We start from the raw sequence: 19,611 nt of genomic DNA, 5'->3' as shown, positions 1-19,611 counted from the left end.
CTCCAACAGCTCAAATTCTGTTCAATGGCATGGACTGTGAATCACAATCAGAGATATGTCCTGAATCCTGAGGAGCCAGACTAGGGACTGCTCCAGGCAAATGAAAAAGGGGAAAAACCAATGGACAATCAATCTTACATCTGTCCCAACCCACAGGTGAATTCACAAATTAATAAAAGGTCGCAGCACAGCGATTATCAAATTGTAATTTTTAAAACTGCCCAAGCTCAGTGAGACAAACCTTTAAGAGTAGTATTTCACATTTGTTTAGATAAATGCCAAGCCATTCACAAAACCTTGTCACATTTCTGCCCTTGACCTCCTTGTCAGTGCAGATCTTTTTGCACTGCAGTAGTTTACTGGACTACTTAAGCAGTGGAGGTATTGTAACAGTGAGAGAGTGTGACACAGGCTCTTCCAGAATTGTTTGTTGGTCAGGTATTTTATGGCTAAGAAATGAAACTCTGTCTCTGAAAAGAAGTGTAACCTGACTCCCTGTCTCCTACTTTCCTAACTCTTGTGGCAGAGTTTGAATGAAACATGACTTGCACATTCAGCCACATGTTCCACTCATTGCTACACAAAAGTTCAGTCAGACTGTATGATGTGAATGGTACTCATGTTTGTCGTCTAACAGCCCTGCAAAAACATGAGAGGTGGCTTATGTTCGTCAAAAGCTGTATTCTAATAAAACTGCTTTCTAGGATACCTGTCTGTTTGAAAGAAACAGCTCTCAGGTCACTTTATTAACGTCAGTGGTGGAAGAAAAAGAAGTAAAACCAATTCCATTTTGTCATTGACATTTCCAATCGTGTTAAATTTTTTTCTTCTAGGTTTATATATTTTCATCATTCTCAAAATCCTCTTTGCCTAATATTCAAAAAGAATTTCTAAGCCCAAAGTACAGGAGGTGGTTTTTTTAAGCTTATTGTGGAAATGTTTATTTGCGGCATTTTTTTTTTTTTATTCTGCTTTGGAAATAGAAGATATTCACAGTTAAGCACAGAAAAGATGCTCACTGAACTGAAGGACCTTTGGTTGTAGCTCTTTCAATGAGTGTTCTTGTAACATAGCACATACGCATGCCTTATGTGAGTTTGAAACAAGATGAGCTAAACATGAGCGGACAATGAAGGACTTCCATGCATTTTCTTTCCTGGACTAGGACTGAAATAAACCTTTGCTCATTCCATAGGAACCTTGGAAGGCGGAAGGATATTCAAGGTGAAAACTGTGTTTTTAAAAATGTACGGGATTCAGGTTGATGTTGAAAGCTGAAAAAATTATGAGGAAAATACCTCCTCTAGAAAAATGAGTAACACAGAAAAAGGGCTTCACGTGTTGATGAGATGAGACAGTTCAGTGAAATGGTTACTGACTTTCAGGCAAGTGATATGTGAGAATCCTGACTCATAAGGTGTCCCTTTCAATTTTTACTGCTTTGTTTATTTTTGAGCTTTTATACAGGGAATTTCATATATATTTAGTACAAAAATGACATTAAATGAGCTTTCCAGTTTCATGTTTCAGGAGCTTTCTTCATTCAAGAAGGTTTCCATTATTTGTGGTAAGGTGCTGGCTTGAGATACATAACAAATAGCAACTATTTGGATACTGTTTTAGAATGGCAAATACTGTCCTTTTAAATAATTCTGGAGAGTAGGAACTACGTATGCGTGCACCTCAAGATAAGACCTTTCTAAATGCTAAAAACAGTAAACATAGTTTAAAAGACTTTACTGTATTTGCAGTGTTATCACCATATCTACATTTTTGTCAGTATTTATGGGATTCCTTATGTAGCATGGGAAGTTCTGAATTGAGTGCAACTTTCACAAGTAGCAAAAAAGCCTTTTTTAAGGATGTTTTCTGTTGGTCATGTATAGCTTCTAGCACAAGAAAAATAAATTGCGGCTTCCCTGAGAAAGTGACATAAACCCATGGTTATTTTGTGTCACGGAGGGATTATTCTGAGGAAGACAGGAATCCCTCATCCAAGCTGTGATTTCTCTTGGTGACATTGCTGCGTTCTTAACTAGTACATTAAAGGCAGGGGACAGCAAGAGAAAGGCATACTTCATAAAAATCATCAGTAAGAGCAATAGGCTATCGCAGGTAGGATGATCTGCAAAGGAAGCCACCAGCCTTATAAAGCAAGATCAACTAGTTGTGACAGGCACTTTGTCTACACTCCAGTTCTTGCTCCCTGCTCCTCCCCTTGGCTTGTCCCCACTCCCTCCCTTCTGTAACAATTAGCTTACTATTGAGACGTAATTATAGGTACTTCCTTGCCCAGGATAGGGATGAATAAATTGGTTTTGTGTCTTGGGTGACTTGGCCGCAGATCTCCGTGGGTGCTCTGCCTAAGGAGCTTGATATCTGGCAATACCTTCTCAGAGGATTTAATTGAGCAATCACACTGTGACATACAGACATTTTTTGCAAAAGCCTACAGCAAAGAACGGCTTCCGAACTGCTATTCTTTGTCATACCCGTTATACTGCTCTTGCGTCTTCATTCACTGACTTCTCAAACGTGACAGAAGATGCAGCTGCTGGTCTAGAAATTACACATTTCAGGAACTGGGGGAGGGGGGTAGGGGTGAGGGGGAGGAAGAAATCTGTCGTACAAATAGAACGGTAATTCACTGCATTAAAATACATAAATAAAAATCTCTGTTAAAACTTCCAGATAATTGTCAGGTCTTCACAGACTGACAACAGTCAGCTCATTAATTTAATGAGTGTTATTTGACCTATAATATTAAATTAATGTGGTTTAATGTTTATTAATTAAACATCAACTTGAGGAATGTCACTATTTTAAATGGAAACACTCCATCTCTGTCTCCATTTATATAGTGATGAGTATACTGTTAAAGATCATAGTCCCTCTGGTATGAGGATCACTTTCCAGAGGTTTCAGAAATATCTGGGCGTGTGTTCACGTCCCTGTGATCCTCCAGCCTGGATCCAGTACAGTTTTGTCAGCTGTGTAGGTAGGGGTGGTAAAGTATTTCACTAACCCAGCTCTGGTGTGACTGCCTGGCAACCTGCCCTGCTGTACAGGTGTCAGCACGGTACTGCATTGCTCAAAATAATGCTTTTCTTAGCAGTGTCGCTGTGTGGAGTTATTTATCATTTCATTTGATAATTTTTCATCAGTATGCTTGGCATAAGAATGTGATAATGAAATTTGATAAAAATTTAAAGCTGGGAGGAATTGCTAATATAGAAGAGCCTGGTATGTTATCCAGGAAGACATAGATGGTCTAGCAGATTGAAATAAAAGTGAATTAATGTTAGTAATACCAAATAAAAGGTCATGTTTCTAGGAACTAACCAGAATTTAACTGCTGAATAGGGATTCATCAGACAATAACTTGGAGAAGAAAGATATGTCCACTGGTCCAGTTGACCAAACAGCAACAGGAAGATATAGCTGTATAAAAGAGAAATACAGTCTTTGAACATACAAAGTGAATTATTAAAATAGAAGAGTATTTAGTTTTATTGCAAGGCATTAGTGAGTCCTTGATTGGAATAGTCACATTGTCCAGTTATATTTGCATTACTGACATAGTTGTTAGAAATAGGCACCTCGGGAAGCTGGTTTAGAGCAGGATTTATGAGAGCTTCAGGAAACTCCACTCCAAATTCTGATGTTTTAAGTTAAGCTAGGTTTTGGGTATATCCTCTACAATATATGTTTTTAGTCTTTTGCCTCCAAGAAAGATGTAATTAAGTCGTAGTAAGTAGAGTGTAGCTCTACTGAGTTTATCTGTAGAAAGACCTTCTTGTGAGGGGACACTAACAGAGTGGCGTGTTAAGCCTAATGGAGTAATAGCAGAGAACGGATGTGATGACTTTCAGTAAGGTTTGTGTTGGAAAGGAGGAATAACTGCTAATGCTAAAGAATCTTGATGAAGAGGAATGACAAAAAAAAAAGGTGATAGGTTGTTTGTAAATAAATGGAATTTAAATAAGGCAACTTATGCTCATGTGAGAGAAATTCTTGAACAGCCTTCAAAAACCTTATTAGTGACAAGAGAGACATGTTTCAAATGGAGCTGAATCCGTTTTTGAATCAGGTTAAATTAAATAACTGATTGGGATTGCAGGTACCTTGTTGTGATGTGACAGGAGTTCATTTCCATTCCTAAATTCCTTTGAAATCAGTTTTTGATGAGTCCACAGATGTCTCCCATTGAACAGCAGCTTTGCACACAAATTGCCTTTTTCACTTTACAGGCAGAGCTCCGTTCAATAAACTCTGTGCTCTCCTTCCCCTCCCTTCAAGCTAAGTCACGGTCTGTTACTCCTCCTACTCCCAAAAGCTGGGGAGAGTTGGTGCTATCTTTGAAAAATTATTATAAACACCAATATAAAGAAAGATCTAGTTTCATATAGACAGAGTTATAGCTAGGTGTCAGTCTTAAATTTCTGAGGAGATTACTAGGTTGAAAAACCTGTAATAAAGTTGTGATAATATTGTAACATAAAGTTCTAACAAAGATTTTTGTTTTACCAACGCAGTTTAACAGCCTTCACCATCTAGTAACAGCTTGTTAACTTTGTGTGTGTTATTTGACCTGTAATATTAAATTGTATCTACGTCTATTTAAAGTATTTGCTTTAAAGTTACTTTAATATAAGTGACAATTATGTCTGCATCGCCTGAACTGAATTTTGTGCAAGTTTGTGATAGTAGTTGACTTAGTTATGGTTTGGTGTCTAAAGCTAGAGAGGTATGAAGTTCAATTTAATTCCTTGATTGGCAGAGAGAAATAGTTGCTGCAGTTCCCCGGCTGCTCAGGAGACAAGTACGCTTGTGCTAAGCGCAGCCTTGGTTGCTGTGAATCGGAACTGGAACTGGGCCCGGCCTCCTCCCACAGGGGCCCCTGCAGCCCCCCACTGCCAAAACCTGGACGCCTGCACCCAATACAGTATGTCACCAGTGAGAAGAAGCTGGTGAACCCTTCTTTGTCACAGTTTATGTGGAATGTGTTCTTCAAACTCTCTCTTGCTTTTAGCACCATGAAACTAAGCTGGCTTGTTTTCAAAGCATATCCTGCTAATTGTCTTGATGTGTTAGAATAGCTTATAGTTGCATTACTCTTCATTTCTGTTCAGAAACAAATTAAAAATTAGTAATAATATAAAAATATTTTTCCAGTTCTGTTTTGGTATGTTTCCTGAATTTTTACCCAATATTCCTGAATATTACTCTATTCTTAATTTAAATCTGGTTTTGCCTTCTGATGTGTGTGAGAGGTGAATAGTCTCCTCATAGTGTGAAAGACAGTTCTCTTCAGTTCCGTTCCCTCAAGCCGTAACAACCAATTGATGTCAGTTACCTCAAAGGCAAATTAATCCCACTCCTGTTTTGTTGAATCAATACTAATGCATTTTTCCTGTAATTTTCAGGTTTTGACAACCCTGGCTGCCAGCAAAGCTGAGGTAGGAAATTCTGTCTTATACTGGTGGAATGTTAAATAGCTGTCTGCGGTTTTGATAGTGGGGCTAGCTTTCTTACAATTTTGGGGTGAAAATTTAAGAGGCTTCACTGTGGCACTTGTACTGTTTCTAGTGTTTAATGAGCCAATCTTTGGAATTCTTGTCTTGTTATCACAATGTTTAAGCTGATGAAGTCCTCCTAGGAAAGTTTTATCATTATGTAGGTCTTCATGAAGATTTCCATGGCAATGAAACCACATAGTTCAGTTTTGTTAAGCATGTGTTATAATTTCCCATCAACAGAAGGTGGCTATCTGACCTTTTCCCCATGCCCTCCAATTTTTCTACTCAGCTTTACTGCAAAGAAGGTATTGTATCTGCTCCAAAGTCGGTTCTGGTGGTTGGCATGCGTTCCTTCCAAGTCCCCATCTAGTTTGCCTTACTTGTTTGGTACTGTGTGATGTGAGCTGTTTGAACGCACTGGGACATGAGAGAGAAGTTTAGTTTTATGACAGAATGTTACTAGATGAATTCTTGTTAAATTCTGGAATGACATTAACTATATTGTTTGTTGCCTACATTGGATGCTTGAAGTTCCTATAGTTTAGGTTGATCATTTTGGATTCCCATTTATTTTGCCAGCTTTTATTTTCATGTGTGAGGACTTTGCATGGTCTTAATGGGTCTAGCACTATTCTTGGAGGTGAAAATATTATGATTATTGGAGTATATGTTGAACAACTGATTGCTAAAGCAAAAATGGCAGTCCTTTGTGACCACTAACGCGTGTTATACTGCATTTGTCTCTTTTGAACACTGCTGTTGAATAAGTCACTGCACTTTTAATAACTGACAGATATTTTTATTCAGTGCACAGTTACTGACTCATTTAAATGTAATGTCAATTGGAAGCTCAGAGTGTTTCTATATGAAACAGGTCTCGGACTCACAGTAGGGAATTTGTGATGTACTCCAAAGCTAATGTTTAACTATGACAAAATGTCTAGGTGACTGTAACTGCTGTAGTCAGATAAATTTTTAATATGAATCTTTATTAAATTGCATTATGAAAGAGAATAGATAAACCATGGTAGTTACTTTAAAGAACAAGGACACAAGTTCACTTGCATACTGTAAAAGAATGACATAATTCATTTTTATTTAGATTATGACTGCAACATTAGCGTTCAATTTTGCTGGTCTGATTCAATTGCATACTTGGCTTGTCTCAGAGAGTTTTGGGAGTAGGATTTGTACCTGAGTTTTCACTGTTGCACTATTTTAAATGCCCGTTGCTCTTACATCAATAGAATCCACTAAAAAATAGTCACTTTCAGGTTCTTGTTGTGTAATGGGGTTTTTTTGGGCTTAGATTTGTCACTGTACAGGTACTACTACTATCAATTTTGCTCCTTTATAAAGTCTGTTTTCTCATTTATTTGTAAAATGTTCCCATGTATTTTTTTGTGAATGTAAAATTCTGGAAAAACTGCAAGTTTCTGAGTTGGTCAGTTGTGTTGCTTTGTTTGTTAGTACTTCCACCACTGGAAAACCTTAAGAGAGTTAACACATGTGGTTGTTCTTTAAAAAAGCTTATCAGCTGGCCTTTATGCTTCAGCCCATGAACCAGCTGAATAGGTAAGCACAAATCTATATGTAAGAGGTTACCATTAGGTGCTGTGTCTCCCATGCGTGAAAGTACTCAGAAGAAATTCTGAAGCTTCCCAATACAGGGAAAATCCTAATGGAAGGTAAAGGATAATTAAGTGCTTTCCTGAATCAGGGCAGTAGTGTTGTTTGTAAATAGTCCTACTGAATTCAGTGGAATAACTTGCAAGAACAGTAACTAAAAAGAATAATAAGCATGCAGAACTGATTGCTGAGTTTTTGAATTAGAGACAATTTTCAACTTGAGGAAAATGTCTCCTTTGACATAATGGCAAACATCCCAAGATCTCCTTCTGGGACCTACACAGTGCACTGTATATTAGGCATAACACAGTACAGTTTTGGTGTATTTTGAGGCTAACACGCCTTAAATAACTGTTTGTGTGGGTAACATAAAAGGTATTTCCTCAGGTTTGAGAATAGCGGCCTCATGTTTTGCCTGATTTTATTTTACTTTATTTTTATTCTTTGGTCTTCATGAACAGTTCCGAGAAAGTTATGAGCCAAAAATAGCCTTGTTCTGGCTTACCTTTGCGTCACGTCTTAACTCATTTGAGCTCCTCAGTTCTTTGCTACTGTATAGTGCTTGTGTCGCAAGATCTCTAGTCTGCTTTCGGGGAAAAAAAAGAAAGTACCTATGTTTGCTTTCTAAAATCTTTTATTAGAAAACTGCTATTTGGTTGTTCTTGAACTGTTGATCCAAGTAGTCTTGAAATTTGATTATTCCTCTTTTTCTTCTTATTTGACATAGCTGCGTTCCCTTACGGAATTTTGTATGAAGTCTGAATGAAAACTTAGCGTGTTTGTATTACTGTTGAATAGTTTAGGAAGATACAAACAAGGTGGTTTTCTTCGAAACGCTGGTTGCCACATACCAACTGTAGAGAAACAAGTACACCTAGAGGAAGCTGTCAAGTAATCCAAAGACCTTTCTTCCATCTTTTAACACAAAGGGGCAAGAAATAGTGACAGAGTCAAAGCTGTAGGCAGCGAAGCCTTCCATGAATAATTGCCGAATCTGCCTACATTGTGTCTGTTAGTGTCATAGTCTTGTAAATATGCAAGTTAGAAGCATCTTAAAAAAAAGAATAACTTGTGCATATATAGTGAAATATGAAGATTTTTGTCACAAATTATTCTGGTCTCTTGCACAATAAAATGCATAATGGATCGTGTTAATGTCATTACAAAATGGGCTTGAGAACAGTCTCAAATACCACTATACACGGTATAAATTGCCATAACATATACAATACTTCATAATAAATTTTTCATGTAATTCCCTGGAACAACACAGTTTAAGGAATGACTTTTTTCAGGTCTGCTAACTTTCACTAATACAAGTATATGGCAGTCTAGTCCTTTTATTGGTTTTTTGAATACACGTTTGTCTGCTTCAAAAGACATCTCATTCAGTAAACTATGTGACTTTTTCCAGGGTGTCCTCTTTCTAATTAGCTGTTAGTATAAATAATATTTATGTTGGTGAAAGCATAATTTCTTTTCCTCTTTCTGGAACAAAAGTTGTTACCAAAATAGAGAACAGAAAGCTGCTTACGATTCCTGTTTTCCTCCCCAACATTTGAATAAATGATACAGTGAAGTGCAAGGCCGCCTTCTTGTGAGAAGTTAGAGGTCATGCCTGATGGAAATACAAATTTAGTATAACTGTGTGTAAGCTCTCTGCCTGCTTTTGTGCGAGTAATGTCAAGGCAGCCTTTTTTTACTCTCATAAAGAAAAGGCTGCCAGTATGTCTCAATAAAACTGAAAATCAAAATCAGCTCAAAGCCAAGGAGGTTATTAAATCAGAGTTTAAGGAAAACCTCAAAAGAGTAAGCAGAATACGGCTCTAATGGTAACAAAACTGTGACTGATTTATACTGCAATCCATAAGGTCCTTGATTGTCAGGAAATGTCATTGTTAAGCCCCCCACTTCCCTTACATGGAAGGAATAGGTCAGGCCTGGTGAGTGGCATGTTTCTGAAAAGGCCAATAAATGTATTACACTTCAGTCGCCCTTTTGCTGCTCTGTGTGTGGGGTGGAGAAAAATCCTCTGACAGGACGGACAATTGTTTCATTTGATTTTTGTTCATAAAATGTTTATGAAAAATCACTGTATGCTTGTGGTGCTGTGGAAATATTTTTGCATGAATGATGTGAGAGATGCATATGCAAGGTGTCTTAAGCAGATATGGTCTGAAAGCCATTCAGAGCGTTTGTGCTTGCTGATATTATTGTCTGTTTGCATTACACTAATGCCTAGAGGCCCCGGTTGGAATCTTAGTCTTTCAGGTTGTGTACAGGCATGTGTTACACAGTCAGTATTTCAAAGGTCTTGCGCACTTATGTAGATAATACATAAAATGGCTGGAGCAAAATGAAGAAAGTCACGTAGCAGGTCAGTAGCAGAAGCGTGGGGTTTCATTGCCAGCAGGACCATACTATCTGTTTTTCCTAGTTTTAATGCCAAAGTGAATGAACTCATTTTTGGAAAGGAGTCAGTAAAAAAGTGTGTGTGAACAGACAGCAGAACTTTCTAAGAAAATATGCATCTACTGATATTGTTCTACTATTATTGTTTTGATAGTTTGCAGTGTGCTCTGTTCCTGGTAGACTTATAATTCTTTTTGCTAGTATATGAGTGATTTTTAAATCCTGTTGGCTGTCTGATTTATTTCTATGGGTAAGCTATGATATCAATGGTAACATTATTTGGGGAAACATGAATACTTGGTTGGATGCTCTTAGGATAAATTGCCGTGTTGTATGAAAAATCCACGGTAGATAAAAACATCTCATTCAGTCTTCCTATTCTCTGTGTCCTACTTTATTCTCCAAAGCACACTTAACATGCAAGGACCTAGTCTGCCATCACTCCAGGGTAGGTACGTGCTCAGGACAGAAGACATTTCCATTTCTATTTTCAGATTGTTTTTTCAGAATGAATGAATGGATTATAGCCTCTCCCTTTTCTGATGCATCAACACTTTGCATCAGCTGAGGCATTTGATTGAACCTACGCATTGTTAATTCTATCCAACTGTATATTCCCTCTTCTGTAAAAGAGGAATGAGGCAATTGAGTGATCAATCATGATGACTGATAAAGAACTTGCTATCAGTGGTTTTTTAATGTTCATATCTTTAATTTATTTAGAGCAGGAAAATATTTGCATTTTAAAGAGCAGTAGCAATTTCTATACAAGTGTAGCCTAATGTTTTCCTTATAGTCATAATGATTATTATTTTAAGGGTTTTACCATCTCTATAGTTTGTAGCAGGACTTTGGAATTTATCAAGAGGATAATTATTACAGTAAGATGGTCCTTTTTGCTTGATCTGTTGAAATCCCTTCAAATTTGACTGAGTCATAAGCTGTCACAAATTGTGTGTAAATAGCTATCACTAGTTAAAAAAAGATAATTGCAATCAGCTGATTTTTTTATTATATTACTGCTAAGAATATTCATAATTTTAAGTGTAAATTCAAGAACTATGTGTCAAAGGAATTTTTACTTGTCAAGTTTTTCAAACGGAACAGTTATAACTGCAGAAGTTGTTATTTTGATGTTTACCCGTAAGTAATTTCCACTAGAAAGTATTTTACAAGCATCTAAGCTGAGTAAGGGTCTGAACTCCCACTGAAAGGTATCTATGGGTAATTCAGTGTCCCATATAAATCCTGCTGAGCACCTACCTGTGTCTTCAGATACCTAATAAACTCTTGATTGTCAGTGACGGGAACTCCCAGCTGTAGCAATTATCTTGACAAGTTAATATGGACATTCCAAATGTGGCAGAAAAGAAATTCATAGCAGTGCATGCCTGGTAGGTGACCTTTGAACGTGATTTGAGTGCATACCCCTCTGAACACTTAAAATATCTGCCTTCATTAGTATTTGACAGATTCCTCTTCAACTTTTATTATCAATGGCAGAATCCTGGCTACCTTTAATAGTTTAGAGGTTTAACCACATTAGTTACATATATATGCATAAAAACTATACAATATGGATGGGAAGGAATTATAGGAAGTTTTCATCCATTTTTTACTTCAGTATAAATTTATAGGATCGTGCTCCTTCAATGTGAAATCCTCTACAGTAATTTTAAGCTGTGCAGTGTGAGAGGCAGTCTTGCTGTAACTGCTACTGTAAAGTCTAATTTGCTGCATAAAATATGAGAGCCATAGTGAAATATGAGCCTGGAGAGCAACTCTCTTGATCTTGAGTAGTCAAAAGGTTGGCATGTATAATGCTATGAAAATAAATGATGTCAAAACTGTAGGATATAATCTATGGTTTGGGGACTACTTTACTCATAGAAGCAGAAGCTTCTACCATTGAAAAGCAAATAGTTCCACATAAGATAATGAATGGAAATTGCAAACTTTCATAAAAAATCCAAATATGTTAAATCTTGCAATACATCACTTTAGACATAACCAGTTGACTAATTTACTGATTATAGTTTATTAAAAAGAGCATTTATAAATGATATGTTTGGAACTTTAGCCTTGGTTTTGTATTTCGTTAAATAAGTAATAGGCATTAGCTGTCATCTAGTTTGGCAAAGACTTGGTCACATAAATTTTCTGTACTCAGTTCTAGTGACAAAAGCTTGTCTCTGTAAGCTCTTAAAAATGAGCTTTTTTTCAGCTGTCTCAGTATAGTCTGAGGGTGTACCCCAGTGCTTCATGATGCTTCTAGGAGAGTTATTGCAAAACAAGATCATAATATTTGTTGACTAAAATCTCTATCATCATTATGCTGTGCAGATTCTTATGTGTGGCTCTGATAGTAGAGACTCCATATCCTACGCGGGTTTCAGACTAGGATTTATTCTTTTTAGTGTGTGTACAAAAAATGGTCCATGGACTAAGTCAGTTACCTACATTTGCTTCATTTAAAGATGTGCAATCTTCCCTGATAAATTCTCTCTCTCTTTTAATTGTTTGTTTAGATTTATTCTTTTTTTCTTTTTTTTTTTTTTAGAGCCTCTACTTTCTTTTGAGGTCTGCTTTGTTGAGTTTTTCTAGGCTTCTTTCTTGTCCTTTTGTCACTCCCATTCTGCTCAGTCCCCTTGGTCAGGACTGTAAAGCTGTTTATGGAACACAGTGTGATATAAGTCTGGCTTTTTGTTCGGACTGGGATTTCATTGTACTTTGGAAAGTGTGCTATTAAAGGGGGAGTGTTCTTATCCAGATCTACACAACTTCTGACAAGGCTGTTTAGATTAATACAGGGCAGTAAGTCTGAAACTGAAATTTTTCTCCAAGGATCTAGAGATTGCACCCCCCCACAGCTCCTCCTGCCCAAACCCAAAAAAACCAATCAAAACCACCCCACCACCACCAAAAAACCCAGAATCTGTTTGGACAGGACTCCTGCAGGAGCTTCTGAAGATAATTAGATGTAACAAAATACTAACAACTGTGAACCATCACGTATGTCTCTTGTGTGTGTATATATATACACACACACATATGCTTTTATGAATATGTGGCTCCAGAATATGTTTCAGAAATGTGCATCATTAATTTGATGGCAACAGAAATTGATATAAATTAGTCTCACTAAAAGGTTAGTATTAACTTGAAAGTGTTTCTGTTTCTTAGTTTACTTCTATGTCTTCTTACTAAATGTAAGTTTTCACTGTGAATACCAGAATCTTAATGTTTTGATAAAGATTTTAAAGATGCTGTATTAATCACACTTTTCTCAGTCCTTTTGTTGTGAATTTCAAGAGTATCACACTGTCAGAACTGTAGATGTGCCGTATTGATCTTGATGATTAAATCAGCCAAAGAAAACTTGATTTCTAAGGGAAAACTTAATATTCTCAAAGCCCGAATGTCTCCTAAATATTTATAGGCTACAAAAGTTGATCAAGTACCTTTGCTCTCTGATTATTACAGTGAACGGTGACACTTGGTTCAGATTCTCATCATATTAATGTGATGTAGTAATATATAAATTAATGTGTATGTGTTTTCAATCATGTGAATGCGCAGAGGTAACTTTTTTTTTCTATCTTGTCAAGGCAAGAAGATAAATAGGTGAAAATGTGTATGTGTTTGAGCGATAAAGTTGGTTTAATGATTCTTGGGGAAAAATTTCCTGTGGTACATACAGTAGTGACTTGATTGAACAGGACAGAATCATGCAGTTCAATTAATGTGCAAATATGTGTTCACTGAACTTTCATTCTATTTATCACATGGACATGGAAATAGGGTCATTTTTTATCTCTGTATTATGTATATGACATCTTAGTTTGCTTCTTGCATGTTGCTATGGGAAAAATAGCAATGTGGCACACCACAGGCAAAAAGAATTGGAGATAAATTCCTCAGCTGTCACAAACATCTTTAAGTAGATCTTTGTTTGAAGATAAACCTCTTCCTTCTGCAAGGATTAACCTTAAGAAGGCTTTTGCATGCTCTTTCCATTAAAATTGTATGCATCTCCTAGCCATATGCTGCAAAAAGTCATGGGCAGCAATTGTCATGTTTAGGGAGTACATAGCAAAGAAAGTGTAAACGCAGAAAAAACTAAAAGGAATTTTTAGTTGAATATACATTAGTATTCACCATTGGTTATTTAAAAGAAGCCACCACCCATTCCAAAGTGAGTTTTTTCTGATGCTTATAAAGGTTTTCTTCCATCCTCAGACCTAGTGAATTTTGTTTGGGGACTGTGCTCTTTCTTTTGACTAATTACTCTAAATCAGGTTATCAAGGGAACAGTTGGTTATTCAGTTTAGACACTGAAAACCTACACTGGAAATTCTGTTATTGGAGAGTATAGTGAATAAAGTTTTTTTTTTCTTTTCTTCTATTTCTATAATTGGAAAAAAAAGTTTTCTTTTCTCTTGATACTGAACAAAAATCATTCATAACAGCAGGGGAGAAAGATGGAATTTCATAGTTACAATGTAAAATAATGTGATGAAAAAATTCCTTTCCTAGCTACCTATAAGAATACAGAAATGTGGTTAAAATTTTCATTGTTCTATTTCATTGATAGTCTAAAGTAAAGACCTTTTGGCTGACACGGGCAGCTGTATAAATTAAAGACTAGCTGAATTCCACGTGGAATTGTAATCTTTGCAGGCAAAGCTTATAACCTTTAAACAAACCACAGGCCAAGTTCTCTGCCATGTAAATTGGCAGAGCTTCATAAACTTTAATGGAGCTGTGCCTTAATGGAGCTGTGCCAGTTTTTAAGAGCAGTGAATGTGATCTTAATTTTGGTGGAACGTGGCAGAAGCTTAGGAATATAACGAAGAGTCTAAATTGTTAATTATCAGTTCCCACACCTCACTGTTAAACAGGAAAAAGTCCCATTGGCCTGGGGACTACAGTGTCTGGTCAAAAAAGATACTTTTTCAGCAGTTGCTTAGTTCAACAACTTAATGCTTTAATTAATGTGATAGAATGAATCACTGCAGTGTAGCCTCTCTGGATTTGGTCTTTTCCTCAGTCAGCTAGTTTTCTACCTTAAAAGCGCCAAGAAAGAGCTTTCAGTCTGAAGCATAGCTAAGCACCTATCAATGTATTGCGGTTAACGTGGGTTGACACCTGTTAAAGGATTAAATGTGATCAGTTTTCTCATTTACTGAACTGAGGTTAACCTAATAGTGATGTCTTCTAGGTGCATGCACATATGCAAACATGAATATTATCAGCATACCCCTTGTCTTTGTATGGGTAAAAGATGCAGGTCTACTAATATTTGAAGTAAGGCAGTGCTTGATATGCAAAGAAATAAGCCTGTCCCATCAGTGAAAGAGTAAGTAATATTTTACAAAGGCACTGGACTAGTAACACTGAAGTGATTGCATAAGAGGTTATTAAAAACTATTATGTAAAAATGGAGAAAAGACTGTATTTCTTATTAATTAAGCCTTGTACTGCTAATTAATATTGTGCGTGAAATGGGCAAAACAGATATTCTGGCAAAAGTTTATGAACAAAATGTAAGTAGTTTGGAGAAAACAAACAAAAAAACCCCACTAAAGTGCAAAAGTCATGTAGTTTTCCATCAGTACAAAAACATTGATTGCAGAAGTTATAGAGTATTATGGGTTTACGTTTAGGGGAAATAATGGGTTTGTAAAAAACAGGTTTTACGTATGTTAATTCACAAGTAAGGCAATGATGAGCCAAACAGCATTTTGTTTTGAGACTTCTTTTCTTCACTAGGAGGCTTTGGAAAGGTTCTGCTGACCATTGTACATCTTAAACAAAAAGCTTTACTTACTAGCAATACTTGCTGCAAGGGTGAATAGCCAGACTTATGAGGTGTTGTTTGGGGGAAGGGGGTGTTTGGTTTGGTTTGGGTTTTTTCCTTTTTCTTTTGACTGAAGTATTAAAATTGTTTGCTTTACCATTCATGTTTGACTAGCCACCACATGTTTCCTATCCTCCTGTAAAAACATAAGGTTTGAGGCGATTTAAAACTGGAGTGGCTGTTCGGAGAAATGCTTATATTGCTATAATGGAGGCAAGAAAAAAAAAAAGTGTTGTTTTCTGGCTCCTGCTTTTCATAAGGTCAGATACTGGGAAGATGAACAGCAGTACTGTATTGGTGTACCTGTGGTGTATCTGCTTCAGGGAGAGTGGGAGAGAGAAACTCCTGCCCGGTCTTACAAAGGTGAGGAAAATTGATGGATAGCCTTGGGAGAGAGACTGTCATGTCATGGAGGGAAGTGGGGAAGCTGAGCAAGTAGCGGGTGAAATACACCCCTTTGTCCTCCTCAGTAATGACAACTTTGAAGAAGGATCAACAAGGCATAGCTAAAAATTTCCTCTTCTACCCCTTCAATCTTGAGTTTTCTCAGGTGGCATAATTAAAATATTTCTGTTGTGGGTGAGGCAACTGTGTGCTTTGGGTTACAGAGGAAGATCTGCATCTTTCACCTTACAAAAGGGCAAATGAAAGAGGGCAGCTCAGGGTATGCATCAGTCTGTTGAGGCACATTTTGCTCCCCAGCAGTTCCACGTTCCTTTGCCATTGAAACAGGAGTCCATTTTCTGGTCTGATAAAGAGTTTCCAATTACCTGTAGTCTGAAAGTGGTTTATTCAGATTATGATGAATTATTCATATATGATGAATTATTTGCAAAATGACTAAAGTGTTTCCCTAACCAAAGGATACTGTCTGACTGGGAGTTTATGAGACTAAGCTGAAGTCTTCAGAATCATCTTTTCAGGATTTCCATAACACAACAGACTAACTCACAGCAGTTGGTTTGAAAATTATTCTTCCTTGGTGTATCTCATTTTCTTCTTCCTAAGTGCCCTTTATCCCCAAAGGACATGGTGAATGTTGTAGTGTATAGGATTTGAAGAAATTTGGAGTAGATTCCAAATCATCTAGAGAAGCTCAGTGAGTTCAGTCTTTCAAACTCGATTACTTTTTTCTGCAGACTTTACGTTCTTAGACTTCAAACATAACACGAGAATTTCTTTTCTCTCTGGATTCAGTTAATGTTTATGGTGTAACTTCTCTGGGGAGGCAAAGTAGCTCCCAGCTGAACAGCTCTTCACATACAGCATGATTTTTGAAAAAATGAAATTGAAAACAGCATAGTATTTGAGCTCTAGATGATTTATTTTGGCAAATAACAGAAAGGCATCTACAGATAAACATAGATGACTACATGTTGGTAAAGCTACCGATTGTTAAGAGACCAGGAGAATGTTCTAGGAGGAAATATCTGTGATGTTTAATGAACTGTGATGCATCACTACAAAACCTGCGTTACAAAACATCTTTCTAAATCAACAGCAAGAATGTACTTAATTTATAAAGTCAGTGTTCTAAGAACTGTATTATGTTCATTGGTTTAGTTTGTCTTGCATTGTCTTAACCCAAGAAGCCAACTTAATACTGTTTGTAAGTTAGTTTTGAAGCCTACTTTTCAGAAGAGAATCATAGTAGCAGATTAAGGCCTAGACTAATATTAACAGAAAGCCAAACCAATCAGGCAAACTAATTTAATCCTGTCTCTGTTAAATTTTTAATAAATTCTTTATTCATTGTTATATGGATGATATATTCAATTATGATACTCTGCTTCTCAGTACAATATTTTAGGAGAGACGTTACAGAAAACTCAAGAAGTTGGAAAGGCAGTAACGTGTATTTTTGAATGTGTCTGTAACTGGCAGAAAGTTAGGTTTATGCTTCTTTACTGAATAATTTAAATACCAAATTAAAGGAGTCAGAGAGAGTAATCAAATGTGTCTCTTTTAATAATTATAAGTGCATTATGGCAGAGAGAATGTGAAAGTTTAGCAACCATATGAGACACTAATTGAGCTGCTTCTTCCACAGGTGATTTGGCACTTAATTCCTTATCACCCATAGCTAGTCTCACTGAGATACTCTGCTATAAATAGTAGGTGGCTTCACATTAGCTTCTAGGTTGCAAAACTACAGCTAAAATCTCTCTGATCTCTTAGTCTCTAGATTGCCCATATAGAGACTGGCAATTTTCTGTGGTTTTTTTCTGACCATATAATCCTGCACTAGAAAACACGAAGCTGTCAAAACAAAAACTGTAGAAAAGAATGGTAAAATGTTGGTGTATTTTCCGTTTAAAAAAAAAAAAGAAGTTGTAGAATTGTCAGAAAAAGAATACTGTGACCCAGTCCAAACTTCTCTTTTGTTCTGGGTAACCTTCTATTTTTCTTGTTTGACTGGGGGCTGAAGAATGGAAGATGTTTTGTCACAAAAGTTACAAAGAAGAATTCCAGTCTTAATAGTAGAGAATATACGGTCAGTGGTTTGATACCTGTTATGCTGGTACCGAAATGCCATCAAGTATGTTATCAGAGGGCACTCTGTTAGACTGTTCTGCTTCTGGATAAGATGCTCCAATTTTCCTTTCATATTTGCAAGTGATCGCTTTCTATTTTTTCCAATTCCAACAGTTATGATTTTTTTAAAAAGGAGACTTACAGAGTAGAAATTTGAATTTAAGGGGTAGATTCATTTTCAAAGTAGGTGCGGTTGTTCTCATGTAGACATGTATTAGAACTTTTTTGAAGGTTTCTCAAGGTGGAAATTGCCATGCCATGGATAACACCAGAAAACTGTAATATTACAAACTGTTTTAAGCAATTAATCAACTACTCTGTGGACCCAACTACAGAAACAAGGCTTTGAATAGTCAGCTGAATTTTACTCCCTGGATTTTCTGTTTTAATTTTCTTGAGCAGGGAGTCTTCAGATGTGTTTCTGTTCCTTCAGAGCATGGCCTGTGTTTTGGTTTTGTTTTGTGAGTTGTTTGGTTTTTTTTTCATAAAGACCCCAAATTCAGCTATATAAGTGTCCACATCCAGTTAATGACAAAATTTTAATAACACGCCTCACAGTATTTCACCCATATGTGCTCAATGTTCTAGTTCTACCCTTGTAACTGGCATCCATATACCAGAGTTGCAACAGAGTCGCATGCTCAGTATTTCACCCATATGTGCTCAATGTTCTAGTTCTATCCATATACCAGAGTTGCAACAGAGTCGCATGCTCTTGAGCAGGACTGATGATGTGGAAAATTGAAGTATTTGGTTTATGTCACCAAACTCTTTAAGAATGAAAAATAATGAAGAAAACCCCTTTTTCTTTTTATAAAATGTTGTAAAGTGACGACAACTGATTGCATTTTGATTGAAAGTAATTACAGGTAACCTTAATTAACTCCTGATCCCATGAGTTTAAAGGAATGCTCTATTTAAAATGAACTAGTATGAAAAAATGAGTATTTCCTGAATATTTCCATAATGAACAAGAATGGTTTTTCCTTCCTGCTTTCCTAGTGTTTAAAAGTAAAGAATTCTGAAACAATAAATCAAATTTAAAATGCCCAGAAGAAGAACACAGAAGCCACTAGGAAACTTATTGTCATCGTTCCCATAACTGGTTTTAAACATTGGATTTTTGTGGATAGGTAACCATTTACTTTCTACATGAGTTGCTGTGATAAGAATTTATTACAGGACCTCAGGGAAATGTTGTTACATCTATTAAAAAAAAGTTACCATTAATTTTGTGGAATTAGAACATCGATTTAATTTGGCCTCCTTTAATTGATGTTAGGTAGCTTGGGAACTGATGTCCTCACTTTGTAAATGCACTTAATCACTTCTTGCTACAAAACCTTGAACGTAATTTTTCCAATCAGAACTGACAGTTGTAGGGTTAAAGCTCAAAGCTAATAAATTCGCATGGACTAGATACTGTACTACCTGGTGTCCTCCTTCAAAAATATTTATATTGCAAAGCAAGTCTGAATAATTTTAATTAAGATAATCTCACTAAGTGTTCTTTTTCTAAATAAATTTTATTTGCTCATGTTAGCACAGTAATTCAATTTGGTGATGTTTTTCTTCATGGGGAAAAAATATTCCTCTGCTTGTACGGTTGTCAGGTAGCATACTGTAGAAGACAGTTAAATATATGGTCAGAGTGCC

The 19,611-nt window shown here is 36.5% G+C and overlaps 1 protein-coding gene across 1 annotated transcript in view; it reads left to right on the top strand.

The window, feature by feature from the left end:
• The window catches only part of RBFOX1 (RNA binding fox-1 homolog 1), a 1,305,306-nt gene that overhangs the window by 299,437 nt on the left and 986,258 nt on the right, over positions 1-19,611 (top strand). The window contains exon 3 of the mRNA XM_059826338.1: positions 5,427-5,459. Coding sequence (XP_059682321.1) covers positions 5,427-5,459 — 33 coding nt within the window. The remainder of the gene's footprint in view (positions 1-5,426; positions 5,460-19,611) is intronic.

The sequence above is a fragment of the Gavia stellata genome, chromosome 18, assembly GCF_030936135.1.
Source record: "Gavia stellata isolate bGavSte3 chromosome 18, bGavSte3.hap2, whole genome shotgun sequence".
NCBI classification, from domain to species: Eukaryota; Metazoa; Chordata; class Aves; order Gaviiformes; family Gaviidae; genus Gavia; species Gavia stellata.
The sequence above is the reverse complement of the archived record's forward strand: the minus strand, read 5'-3'. Positions and strand labels throughout refer to the sequence as shown.